Here is a 14373-nt window from a genome sequence, read left to right on the forward strand (position 1 = left end):
AAGGAATCAGTGGCATTTCCAGAGTATCTGGTGGCTCAGGAGGATATTTTTTGGTGAAGAACATTGGTGAAGGACAGAGAAGAATTAAGACTTATTTGGGATCTTTTCCAGTGGCTGCAGCACTGCTTCAAAATAACACTGTTCAGTGTGTTGCAGCAGTGGACTCTTTAGCCATAGAAGGAGCAAGAGTTATTGCCAAGTTCTGAATTGACTGTCTTTTGAATCAGTTCAGCGTCTTACAGGGGCAAAGAAAAAGGCACCTACAAGAGAAACTCCATAGAAGTTGGGCATTCTCTTTAGAAAATGACCTGGAAACCAAAGAAGCCCACCAAGCTGTCTAGTATCAGATCAGCATGTGAGCACTGGAAGGACTGTCTTCCCATCGAAAACATTTCACACCAATTTCACAGCCTCCCTCAGCCCAACAACACCAAATGCATAACAATTTTTGTGACACGTGGAGAGCTGTATCTCTCAGTACGCATACTAATACAGAGCTATAAAAAGGCCAGTGGCCACAGAATTATCTCTGATGCAAGCAGCAGAATCAAGAATGTAATTTTGCTTGTTGCTGCAGGGCAGTATCCTAGATAGAGTGTATCTACAGGGTCTTTTGTCAGTCAAGTCTGGCTAATGCTTAGGTTAGTAGAAAGCAAGACATGTGCAAGCTATGCAAAAATGTGCATAAAAAATCTGAATGTTTGTCCATGTATTCAAGTAATCCTTGCTAGAGTCTCACTTTGCTTAGCAAATGAGAATTTGGTGTTACAAGGAGCAAAAGCTTATAATCTGGTATGTAAGCCTGAGAAATAACTCAGTTACCAAATACAGTCTTTTAACCTCAGTCTGCTAGGTGCTAGATCATCCTCTTTGAGATGGAGTTTGACTGGAAGGGTAGCTGTTCCCTTCCTTGTGCTGTATCATTTGGCCCAGGAATATTCTCACAGGTGCATGGAATGATGGGGCTAACTAATGGATGTTTTTTAACTTCACATTCTCTTGAAAAAACTGTTTTAAGTCTCTTTCCAAAAGTCTCTGTTTTGAGAGTGTCAGAGGGTATCTTTAGCACACAAATCTTGCCGATGCCTTGTGAGTGAAGATCCTGCTGTTTTAGCTCTTTCTCTGCCATTCACTTGCTTGGTGACAAGGGACAAGTTGATCTTCCCTTCTCTGAGACAACACATATCTCACCAGGCTTTTTTAAGGCATAATGCATTGCTTTGAGGCTCAATTTCAGGGACATCATTTGAATAATCTAATTTTACACTTAAAGCATTAATCAGAAGCATGTTATCTCTCCATGGGTGGTCCTTACTTGGAATATTTTGTTTACTGCAAGACACCCTGTTAAGATGGAAATGCTTCATAATGTTCCACTAAACCTCATTTCAGCCATAACAAAATTGGACAGACTGAAGTTTTTGGAAACTTTGAAAGACACTCAATTGTTTTCTAACTGTATGCACTTTTGAGGTTCAAGGCAAAGATTCCTAAAGACATTAATGACATTCCTCTGCAGTTTCCTTGTATTTTAAGGTGTTTATATGTGGAGTGCCATTACCATGATCCAGTTACAGTTGTGCAGGTGTAAACACAAACTTTCCTGTAACTCTGACAACAAGGAAAATTGTGTTATTGCGAGTACGTGATTTTAGTCTTCTACTTTCTTTAGCCAGTGGAAGCTTTGCTGTTACACCTAAATTCCTAGCACACTGCTCTCAGGCTTTCCTTGTCCACTACATTTACTAGTCTGTTTGAAAGCCTAACTAGCAGCATTTTAATCAGCTAAATTGAACTCAACTCAACAGTTGTCTTCAGTGTTCTGTTATTTGACCAAAAAACATCCCCAGCAGTTCTAAAATTGGATCTCCCACGAAGAGTTGTTAATATGCCCAAATGACAATGTGCAGGTGAAGTGACACTTCAGTATAGGGAGTCTCATTAATAGAATTCATGCCCACGTATGTGATGAGAAGATTGCGTTTGGCCCTAGTTACAAGAAAAGGTTGTATTTCAACCTGACTGTCCAAAAAACCAATTTATTCTCTTAAATTGATCTTTTCAATGTGAATAGTTTTTCAAAGTGTACATAGAAAAAACTTTAAATAACCTAACGACTAATTAAGTATGCATTTGTAATGATGCTACATAACAGCAAAGAATAATCACAGACACATAAAGAATTATCCCGTCCATCAATATATCAGATCACTGGAACAGATTTATTCATCTTTACTGAGGGGGAAGAAAAAACCTCGGTCTTTCCCAGACTTTATCAGGTAAATGTTTTTGTCATCATACGTACAGAAAGTTGGAGTCTGGACTATTTGTTCCAAGGCAAAAATCAAGTTTAGGAGTCTGAAGGAACCTGCAGGCAGGATGTGGGGCTGAAAATCTTCCTCTCTCTCAGTACTGTCCAGAAATAGCTCTGCACCTTTTAGTCTCAAAGAAAAAAGTTATGGTTTAGACATTACTAACATTTTATGCTTGCTGTGTACTGTAATAACCCAAGTTATCTGAACCTCCTGACTACTTTTGCATTTTTCTTGGTATGTAAGTCCAGCGGGTTAAATATCCAATAGGTGTTAGAGCAGAAATAGTGATGACGCTGAAGCTTAGTAAGATTTACTTTTATGTGGTTTTTGAAAGCATTGGATGATTTTTGCTCACTCTCTGTTTTTCTCTTTCAGGAACCCTGATGGAGATGTCAGCCCATGGTGCTACATTGCAGAGCATGAGGATGGAATATATTGGAAATACTGTGAGATTCCGTCCTGCCGAAGTAAGAGCACCATGCAATATTTTTAGTCCTGCATCTCTGTTGAACAGAGGTTGGCAGTTATACAACAGTGGGTAGTGATTTTCAAACAGAAACTAGTAAAAGGCCAATCAGCTTATTTTCATTTGCAGACTAAGCAATATTCTAAATGGGTCTCTAGAGTTAATGACAAGCTTACTGAATCATTCCTCCATTGCTATCCTTTTCATCTCATCTCGGAATCCTCAATTATATTATTTATGAATAATACCAGACAGAGAATCACTCAAAACTTAGGAAGTACTGCTAGTTTTTTCAATCCGTAGAAATATGTCATTCATTTATTAAAATCTAGAGGACAAAAATGAATGGGAGATTTTTTTTTTTTTACAAGATACCTATGTGACAGTCATTTCAGTTAGCTTGGAAAATAGATGCCATTAGTTTAATATGTACAACACATCATACACAGAAATGCTTGGAAGAAATACGGTGTGAGAGGACATAGGGGAAAGGTGGCTGTTTCTTTGGTATATGGGCAAGAATTCTGTTCCTTGCAGGTACATATATTTGGCATTGCTGTGAAACCACAAACTGGACTTTGATCGATTTTTTTCTTAACCGATAACTCACAAGCTATTCACCTGAAGCTTCCTTCCAGCATTTAATACTTCTAATGTTTTGTATTATTTACCTTATCCAAAACATGGAGGTTTTGTCATGATAGGTGCCAGTATGTCCCAACAATTTTTGTTCCTGAGTGCTCCCAAGAATTACATTCTTTAAAATATGCCTAAATATCAAAAAGATATTCCAGCTTTGCATGTTAACAAGCAACCCTAACTACATCTTTTATGAAGTATAATCGTTAATGCCTTTAATTGCTTTCCTAACTTCTGTGCAAGTACTCTCTGTTTCTTAAGGGTAACTTATTGTGCATACTGTTAAGCATCAGAGCAGTTGTCCTTATGCAGCATACTTCCGATGGGAAGAAGTACCTTTCTTACTTGAAGCTTAGAAAAGCAAACAAAGAAAAATAGATCTAAAGTGGTTTTTTACTTTGTCCACAGTTTTCCTTTTTTATGAATGTGAGCAAGTGATTCACATCTTCAAGCTAGGCAAACAAACACATTAAGTGTGGCCTTAAGTAGGGTGACTTTTACGTAGACTTACATACAGATTAAGGAGTCTAATTTAAAGAACACAAAAATCATTCGGCATGCCGATACTTACTGTTCAGAGGACATCTTACTCTTATTTTTCTAATATACCAGGTCCTATTTAGGAAACATGACCCTCCTAATTAAGAAATTTATCTTGGTCTAAAATGAAAGATTTTGCATTTTCTTTAAAGACCACAGATGTTAACAAATTCTCTGGATATGGCACCAGTAAAAAAGCTGGAAGGCAAATTCTCTCCACTCCATTTGTTCTACACAAAGGATCCTTTTAAAACCAGCCTCACTCATTTTCTCTGTGGTGGGGAGCAGAAGATTTAAGCTTGGACACTTACTTGCACAGATAATCCAGACTTACATTTACAAAATGTCCTTTTGACCAGTAGCAGCTGCTTCAAGCATTGCACTGAAACTGGATACTAGAAAAAGGAATTGCAGCAATTTAGAACAAACTGTACATTGCAAGCCCATCCAAGTCTTAATACAAACCTCATGGTTTATGAAGCTGTGTAAGTGAAAAAACCTTTTATTCTTTACCAGATTTTCTGTTTGCAGTAAGCATGATGCTAAATCATAGGACTATCAAAACCAACTTGTGAAGTGCATAATACAAAACCAAGTTTTGTGATGGAACACAAAAGCAATTGTGTAAAAATATCCTATTTGAAGTTTTTTGAGAAGTAAAAAAATCGTTTTATATAAGCTTCTTTTCCATAATTATATTTACTACTAGAAAAGACAAGTATCTGGAGCATAATTTACCTATAAACTATACCCACATAATATCACTACAATGCCAACAGCATGAACTGTCTTGATTGCCTGGAGAGATTTGCATGCAACGATGCACTGTAACAATAATTAAGAACCTACAGTTAAGAATTTTTCATTATGATGATTTCACATGATTATATCATGTGTCTTGATCACTAATATTTATGTGTAACACTGAATGTTTCATTCAGAAATGTGTTCTGGCACTCTGCATGTGTAAACATGCTATACAGAGTTCAGCAGTGTTAGATGAGCATGGGTGGGCATAATCACAGAAGACAGTGGTAGCTACGCTGGTCGGAGCTTAGTCCTTCCTTTTCTTCCTCTCCTCTTGGTGGCTTGTCTGCTAAGCAGGCTGGAGTGGACACAAACAAAATAGAAGGCAAGCAGCACTGAGTCCTGAGAGAACATGTGCATCTCGCACGGAGAGTTCATAACTGAATGCTTTAGATGGTTTGTTTGCAATGTTGCAGCTATTCCTGACTTTTTGGGGCTCTTTGTTAATGCGGTTAGATTGAAATTCAAAGGAAAAAACAACTTACGCTCCCAGAAGGTGAAAGAAAGTAAGGCTTGCTGTCCCACGTAATTGCATCTCCGTGTTTCTGGCCCGCGTGAGTCTTTTACCATAAACAGATTTCATTACTGCTATCATATTTCCTGTGTGCATGTAGGTCATGTAAAAATTTTGACTGAAGTATTGATGAAGTGTTAAATGGCAGAGCAAGGTAAGTCATACAGAGCTGTATCAATCACTTGCAAAGACTGACCTGTCTGCATTTTAACGCAAGAACAAAGAGAGTAGCTTGTGCAATTTGAGATGGTGCATGCTACCATTGCAAAAAGCTAGGAGGCTCTTGAAGCCTCAATGAGCTTAGCTGGCATGTGGTTTTGAGCTTAAAAGGATGAATTCCGTGTTTTAATACATGTTCCTTAACATGTAATATGCAGAAGCTCTGGTGTTTGCCAGGACCCAATCATATCAGATGCTGCTTAAAAAGAAAAATAGCATGCTTGCCCAAAAGAGGTGACCTTGTAAGCACAGGAGAACAAATAGATACAAATGGAAGACTGTAACAGTAAGACATCACTGATGAGCACGAACAGTAACTGCAGAACATCTACTGCCTCATTTCCACAGTGCTTCTGTAGTAGGCTGAACATTAAGAGCAAATTAGGGCAAAAGATTATGTTGGAAATTGTTAAAGGTCAGAGTAACTAAACAGTCACTGCCGGTCTAGGGAATTCTTTTGTTTGTTCATTGCTTCATATATATATATGTACAGATATATATATATAGTTTTATACATGCACACGGGGTTGTAGGATACCCTGTGTCGGAAGGGACCTCAGGCCACCATCCCGCCCAGCCCCCTGCACAAGGCAGGGCCACCTCCAGGATCAGCCCCCATTGCGCCGTTTGCCGACCAGGTTTCTCCAGCCCCAGGGACGCACCGCATGGAGCCAGCACCGCATGGAGCCAGCACCGCATGGAGCCCGGCACCGCATGGAGCCCGGCACCGCATGGAGCCAGCACCGCATGGAGCTCCATGCGGTGCTGGCTCCATGTGGTGCCGGGCTCCATGCGGTGCTGGCTCCATGCGGTGCCGGGCTCCATGCGGTGCTGGCTCCATGCGGTGCCGGGCTCCATGCGGTGCCGGGCTCCATGCGGTGCTGGCTCCATGCGGTGCTGGCTCCATGCGGTGCTGGCTCCATGCGGTGCCGGGCTCCATGCGGTGCTGGCTCCATGCGGTGCAGGGCTCCATGCGGTGCTGGGCTCCATGCGGTGCTGGCTCCATGCGGTGCTGGGCTCCATGCGGTGCTGGCTCCATGCGGTGCCGGGCTCCATGCGGTGCCGGGCTCCATGCGGTGCTGGCTCCATGTGGTGCTGGCTCCATGCGGTGCCGGGCTCCATGCGGTGCTGGGCTCCATGCGGTGCAGGGCTCCATGCGGTGATGGCTCCATGCGGTGCTGGCTCCATGCGGTGCTGGGCTCCATGCGGTGCCGGGCTCCATGCGGTGCTGGGCTCCATGCGGTGCTGGCTCCATGCGGTGCTGGGCTCCATGCGGTGCTGGGCTCCATGCGGTGCTGGGCTCCATGCGGTGCTGGGCTCCATGCGGCTATTGCAGTGCTGCTCGGGGGAGCCCTGATGCCTCGTCTGCTGCAGGCTGAGCGAGCCCCAGCCCTCGGCCGCTTCTCCCCAGGGGCTGGGGGGCTCCAGCCCTCTGGGCATCTTGGTGCTCTGCTGAACTCGCCCCCGTCAGTCAGCGTCTTGTTCTGGGGGCCCCAAAGCTGAACGTAGGAGTCTTGATGTGGTCCTGACAGGGACGGGCTGGAACCATCACTCCCCTTGCTGTCTTGCTGTGCCCAGCTTAGTGCAGACCTGCGGGCGCCTTTGCTGCACAGCACGCTCCTGCCTCACATCCAGCTCTGTCTGTCGGGACCTCTGGGGCCTTTTTGCAGAGCTGCTCTGCACGCGTGAACGTACTGTCTTGGCTAGGGGACATGGTCAGTGGCTCCCTATGCATGCATCCTGATTCGGTTTAATATGGTGTGAATGAGGAGTGTATTGCTCTAATACACTAAAAGTGGTGTTGAAGAGGCAGTAATTAGTGACCACTGTGGATCTGATAGCAGAACAGCGTTTGCCACTTAGAGCTTCTCCAACTCTCCTCTCTGCTGTTAAGCTTATACTACGTCCTCTGGTTACGCTGCAGTAGCCACGCGGTGGTGCCCCGGGCTCAGAGCCAGCCCGTCAGTAGCCGTAGGAAGAACCGGTGTATCAAAATCATATGTGCATACAGGGGAGTCATTTTTTTGTCTGTGTTGTCCCAGTTCGGAAGAATATTTAATCATATATTCGATGTGGGACTACTAAAGTGCTTTTAGCTGAGCATATATCCCTGGGCTCGTGTAGTTTGTTGATTTGGTATCCTGGGCACTGGCATGGAAATTACTGTGCGCTGTTGGGCTATATCAATGCTTCCCCTGCTTATTCCCAATCGCATGACACTAATTTTGTTTGCTAGATACAAGAAAGTTAAAATACTGCTGGGACACCAAGGAGACTAATTAGCTTTAGGATTTACCCGAATGGTATGCCTGATTTAGTTACAAAATGTAAGAAATTTTCACATTACTCGGTCTGGTTTCTTAGCATGGAACATATTGAAGTATAATCCTCTGGAGACAAGGCTGAAGTGTCTCACCAATAAAGCTACTTTTAAAAAAAAAAAATTATAAAATATATGTTTTTAGGAAATCCCAGCTCTCCGAGGAAAATGAGCTAAGCTGGTTAACTAGGAAGCTTTTTCAGGGCAGTGAAATCCTTCATGCGCTGTGCAAAAAGCCGAGCTCCCTGCGAGTTCTGTGCTCAGCTGCGCTGCGCCAGGTGCGGCTGCGGATGGGGATTTCCAGAGGTATGCTAAATCAGGCTGCAACTTGACGTCTCAGTACTTATATTCAGGTTGCTGCAGGGCACATCAAAGCCATAACTCCGTGCGAGCGTTTATAATTGAAATTGTATGATTCTTAGAAAACCAAAGTATTTTATGAAGAGAATTTCAAGCAACATTATCTAGTTATTAAAGAAATATACATACTTGAATTATCTTCCCAACATCATTAATTCTTCTTTATGATACTGTGATCATCCTCCTTAAGAGTATAATCATGTACACACTAGTATATTTGCTGGTCGCTAACAGATGGGTTAACCTCGTTCTTCAAAGTAAGGAGGCTGCCATGGGCAACGTAGCCTGGGAGCTGGTTCTCAGACAGACCTGTTGACTGTTCCAGGTGTCAGGATGATCGATTTAACGGTGAGCTGACATCAGTTTACAAGCTCCATATCTAATATTCCAGAAGAATAGGGATGAGACCATCTTTGTTAGAATTAGACAAACAAGTTCTGAAATCAGGGCATTATTTCAATGGCTGCTGCACATAGACATGTATAAGAAATCCCAGAAATGGGCCTTCCAGAACCCAGAGCTGTGGAGGTTAGGTGGGCAAAAAAATAATCATTGTCAGCCTGGCACGGGGAGAAAAATCATCTGACCACAAGAGCTGGTAATAGATTTAATTCCAAGTATGTGAGCAGATATGACAAGTAGGCGAGGGATAATTTTATGCCATTCCACAGCACTGTATTGTACCCCACATCCTCTTTCTAGTAGTCATGGGTAAATTCCAGTGCTTTGATGAAAAGTGCAAAACCAAACCAAAACAAAAACAGAGGACAAATTATGCACTGAAGGGGGAAAACTTTTTCTGACCTCCCACAGTGACCAAGGCGCCTTGAAACATTATATTAATACAGTATAAATAGGTGTTCATTTACAACAGTAATATTGCTCATTTTGAATCTTTTTGTACGTACCATAAAATATGATACTTTGAATTCATATTGGAATTTTAAGTTTTAAGTATTAGGAAATTCCCCTATGTAAGTATATAGTCCCTCCCATAAAACTTTCCACACATCATCCTGAAAGAGTTCCAGTTCCTTTCCTCAAATATCTTGTTTAGAAAACTTCCAGAATGGTTTGAAGGTCAGACGGAAATCACATTGTTTAATTAACATGGTTAGAATATGTACAATCATAGTCAAAAAAAGGCCACAAAACCTCTGAACCCAGTTAATGCCTTTTTTTTTTTTTTTCATTGTCTCTATGAGGAGAAATGAACCAAGTATTTATCTTGTCTGTGTTACTGCAGCTTACAGAAACCAGCTACAGGGTATTGCAGGTATATTGCTAAGAAGTTACGATTTCACAACCTGTCATTTATCCCTGGGCATGTTTGGAAAATTATTGACAAGGATCTAGCATAGAGTAACGTCTCCCATGCTGCGAAATCAAGGCAAGAGCACGTAGAGAGCTGCTTAGGAACCAGGTGGTGCGTGAAGTGGTCTGTGTCCTGGGTGTCTCGGGCACACCTTTAGAGTGACTCTTGTCTGTTACTCCTGCCAGTGCCGGGGAATCTGGGCTGTTACAAGGACCACGGGGAGCCACCACCTTTGACTGGCACCAGCGAGACCTCCAATAAACTTACTATCCAAACGTGCATCAGTTCCTGCCGAAGTCAACAGTTTAAGGTGATTTCTTTGACGTACATTTACAAAACGTTTTCAAGGACAGATGATGGCAATATGCCTATAGCACACTCTTGTATTTCTGCCCCCCGCCCCTGTTTTATTTTCCTTTAGGAGTTCTAAGGTCTCACTCGTGCTCCGGGGCAGCTAGCCTTCTCTCTGCATCCAGAGCAATCGGGACAAACGACTAATTACTAATGCCGGGATGCTAGGAGACAGTATGCTTGCTTGCCACAGCTATGAGTGCTAGGCGCCCTGATGGCCCTCCATCCCATCTTTCTCGCTAGTCTTAAGTAGCATCCTGACAGCTCAAACAAAAATAGTTTGTGGTGGGCCCTGTGACCTCTGACTAATCACACTTCTCCAAAACACACATATTCTGCTGCCAGCTTTCTTATTCATAAAACCTCCTGCTGTCACTTGTTTAAATATTATCCCTCCTTTCCTTATGCATCTTTGTTGTCAAAGTTTGCAGGCATGGAATCAGGTTATGCTTGTTTCTGTGGAAATAATCCTGACTACTGGAGATATGGGGAGGCAGCCAGTACGGAATGCAACAGTGTTTGCTTTGGAGACCATACTCAGCCTTGCGGTGGGGATGGCAGAGTCATTCTTTTTGACAGTAAGTATTGAAACAGGCTCAGTTTTTCCCAAAGGAGGGGCCTCAAATGTTCAACAAATTAGGGAAAAGGGTTTAAATGCAATGAGAACTGTTGCACACGAAACAGCAAAACACCTAAATTCTGTATAAAATCAAGCTGCTTTCCATTTCTGCGTAAAATTCACATCCACTAATGATGTGAAATAGCTCTTCCGAGAAATGATGCCTGCTCAGGCAACTGACTCATGCTCCGAGGATTGTCTTTTACTTCCCCACTGACTTGGCCATCACAAACAGCATGTCACAGAAAGACGCCTTCAGAACTGACCTTACCAGAGAGTAGATATGTGATTAGATGAGGCACCTCAAATAAAATTTCAGTCTACACCATCTTGGTTTTTTTAATTAAACCAGGCAAGACTCGCTATAACCCAGTTAATGCATCACAAAGCAGCGTAGTAGAATGAGGTTGCTATTATGACCATTGATTATTTCATAACTTCTTACACAGAGAAATCCTGCTTTCTGCTCTTATGTCCAGTGTGCCTACCAGTGCCAGCTGCGTAACTTCAGAGATTGAAGCTGTGAGAACCCAGTTCTCTGGCTGCAGTACAGGCTCCCAGTATAGCTGGGAGTACTGGGAAAGTTCACAGTAGGCACTGATACATTGTTGCTTCTCAGATCTCAGCTGCCTCTGATGTAGAAGCTACCTTTTAAGTCAAGTTATAAACTTTCTGGAACTCAAAGTGGCATCGTTCTCCACTTTCTGAACATTCAACCAAACTTCCCTTCTCCTTACTCTTAAAACTGTGGTTCCCAGCTCATGAGACACAAAGACATTTCAGCCGAGACAGGAATTAGTCACTCTGCTCACTCCCAGATTCTCCCCAAGATACGAAAAGAAGCACCAGAGTTGCACATTGCTTTCCAACGCTGAGATAACACATAGCGTCACACTGCAGCATCCGCTGTTTCCTCTTGCTCTTGGTCTCCCAAATCCATGATGGGTAAAGGCTCCCTCATAGCTTTCCTTTTCTGGAATGACCGAGGGCTCAGCACGATGTTACCCTGAGGACCTGCACTGTCTTTTGTGGTAAACAGCTATGGCCAGGTAAGAGAAGTCATTCTAGTAACTGCCATCCTAGTAACTCTTCTGCTGATGAGCAACACCTGCTCATCTCGTTCCTTTTTTCCAGATTATGTCATATGGCCAGAACCTTCACCCGATCCCCGTGCGCACACACACCCTCCATTAAGCTGATGTATTTTGAGTGCTGCTGTCGTGGGCTAAAGCTATAACACTCAGGCCCACAACACAGAACTCTGCCAGCGCTAGAAGGAAATGAGAGAGGGAAAGCATTCCCATTCCATATGGGGCGATGCTGTACTTTTGTTAGGCATCTGCAGAGCACTAGTCATTGGCATTCTTAGTTAATATTGCCGGTTTGAAGAACATCATGTGACTCGGTAATTACAAACAGCACGGCCAAATGTAACAATACCTGTGAGCCATTTGCAAAGAGGAGGTTTGATATCTGTGACGAGTTTCAGTTCTATCAAGGCAATCTATTGAAACAATTCTATCTATTCCGTTCAATCAGCGGCTCTGGTTCGCCTGGAGCCAAACACAAACCCCTCTGTGGACCTTAGTACCTCTGTGTGGTCTGTCACATTCTTTCTGTTCTTTCATATCCTTTCAGTTCCTCTGTAAGGTCTTTCATAGCATGGCACTGAAGTGTGAGGCTTGCTCAGGCCATGATCAGGCCTTCCTCCAGAGAAAGAGAGAAATGCTTTCACGTGATTTTTCTGGCAGACATATGCTACTTCTTGTTCTTGTTCCCCCAGCTCCCTTTTAATTTGTATTTATTAAAGCCCTTTCTCAGAGGCCTGTGAAAACTGAGACGCTTCGAAACACTTAGCTTCCTTTATTTCCATTCTCACAGGCTTCTGTTACAGGGCTTTAATTAAGCTTTCAGAGAAAATAATTCTACTTCGATTCTTCAGTCCTTCAGCCTATGATATGAGGGAGCAGTAACTCTGATCCAAACAGTTTTGTCGTTAAAGAAGTTATTGTGTAATACATATATAATACTGTGTATATAGGGGATATAGATAGATATAAAGACATATACATGCATATATACCTGTATACAATACATTTTTAAAATTACATATGTGTACATATAGATCATATATATATATATATGCATCAAGTCAGTTGACTGGCATTTGAGTTTCTCTCTGGATTCATTGGTAAATAAGTTTGCACTGGGAATCTGGGTAGGTGTCAAGGAATATAAGGATTTCCTGGGCATGTGCTTGTTTTGAGTATAAAAGGTAGCAAGAAACCTGAAAGATTTTCTTTCGACTTTGTAACAGGATCTTTTTCAAGTGACTTACCGAAAGGTAAGGTCAAACATTAACTGGACAAGATCAAAAGACAGGACGCTTAAAAAGCTCGTATCAGTGGCCCCAGAGGTGATCAAGGGATTACAGCGTCACTCATACAGGGGGAGGCTGAGAGATCCTGGGTTGTTCAGCCTTGAGAAAAGGAGGCTCAGGGGGGATCTTTTCATGTTGTATAAATAACTGATGGGAGGGTGTGAGGAGGAAGCCAGACTCTCCTCATTGTCACCTCGTGAACAGACAAGAGGCAACAGGCACAAATGGAAATGCAGGAAAATCCATGTAAACCTAAGGAAGAAGTTATTTTATGGTGGGGGTGACACTGAAACAGGTTGCCTGGAGAGGTTGTGGAGGCTGAAGACACAACTAGACAACGTCTCCTGCTTGGAGCAGAGGGGTTGGGCTGCGCAATGTCCCGGGGTGCCTTCCACCTCAGCTGCGCTGTGAGGATTTGGTTTTTCAGTTTGGCAATGTTGTGAAGGGATTTCAGGAATTCAGCAGTGGGACTTACAGTCACTAATTCACCTGCCTGCCCGGCAGGGATCAAATCCAAGTCCTGGAATCAGTGATGTAGCTTTTGTCCTGTGCCTGCAAGGATGCGGGAAGGGGTACGTGCTTGCATACAAACAGAAAGGAGAGTTGCAGTGTTCAGTATTGATACGTAGGTCTCAGAGTAATGAGACAGAATGAATGTGTCCCCAACAAATGCAATATGGTAGCCATGCCCCCGGTGCTGTGGGAGGTGAGGAATACTGGTGTGAGAGCTGGTGCACCCTGCCGGGGTAGCAAGGCTGCACCTTCCGGTCACGTTTGGGTATTAGAATCTACAGAGTGCTGAAGCTGTGCATAATGAACGTATAATCTCTTCCCCTCACTTCCATTTTTCTTGTTCTCTTCTTTTCACAGCCCTTATTGGTGCCTGTGGAGGGAATTACACTTCTGCCACAGCTGTGATCTATTCCCCAGATTTTCCTGACACATACGGCACAGGCAAAGTCTGTTACTGGACCATACAAGTTCCAGGAGCATCTCAAATCCACTTCAGCTTTGCCCTTTTTGAAATCAAAGATGCCACAGATATGGTGGAATTGCTGGACGGCTATACCTATCATGTTCTAGCCCGTTTTAATGGCAAGAACCGGCCTCCCCACACCTTTAACATCTCTTTGGATTTTGTCATTTTGTACTTTTTCTCAGATGAAGTCAATCAAGCCCAGGGATTTGCTATCAGATACAGAGGTAAGAGGCTAATGTTACTGTTTCTACCTTTCAGTGAGCCATTAAAGCATTTAATTCACAGAGTTGTCTGAAGTGGCAGAAAAAGGGCAAATATTTTAACTCTTGTGTTTACAGGTGTTTCATCTATCTTGTTGCCACTGTTCAGTGGGTAAAAGCTTCATTAAAATTTCTCTAAATTTGGAACATTCTAGTCAACTGTCCTAAATAGCAGAATTAAAATTTTCAAAAATTCAACCCTATACATACCTGCCTGTCAAAACAGATTGGAAAATGACAAAGCTGAAACAAAACAAAAAAACCCAGGAGCCCATCTGCATCTTGGTTC

The 14373-nt window shown here is 42.9% G+C and overlaps 1 protein-coding gene across 2 annotated transcripts in view; it reads left to right on the forward strand.

Annotated features, from left to right (window-relative positions):
- KREMEN1 (kringle containing transmembrane protein 1) overlaps positions 1 to 14373 on the forward strand; it is a 31294-nt gene that overhangs the window by 11821 nt on the left and 5100 nt on the right. For both annotated transcript variants that reach the window (XM_040611457.1, XM_040611447.1), the window contains exons 3-6: positions 2691 to 2782; positions 9681 to 9805; positions 10271 to 10424; positions 13716 to 14048. In XM_040611457.1, coding sequence (XP_040467391.1) covers positions 2691 to 2782; positions 9681 to 9805; positions 10271 to 10424; positions 13716 to 14048 — 704 coding nt within the window. The remainder of the gene's footprint in view (positions 1 to 2690; positions 2783 to 9680; positions 9806 to 10270; positions 10425 to 13715; positions 14049 to 14373) is intronic.

The sequence above is a fragment of the Falco naumanni genome, chromosome 1 (assembly GCF_017639655.2).
Source record: "Falco naumanni isolate bFalNau1 chromosome 1, bFalNau1.pat, whole genome shotgun sequence".
In the NCBI taxonomy this organism is placed as follows: Eukaryota; Metazoa; Chordata; class Aves; order Falconiformes; family Falconidae; genus Falco; species Falco naumanni.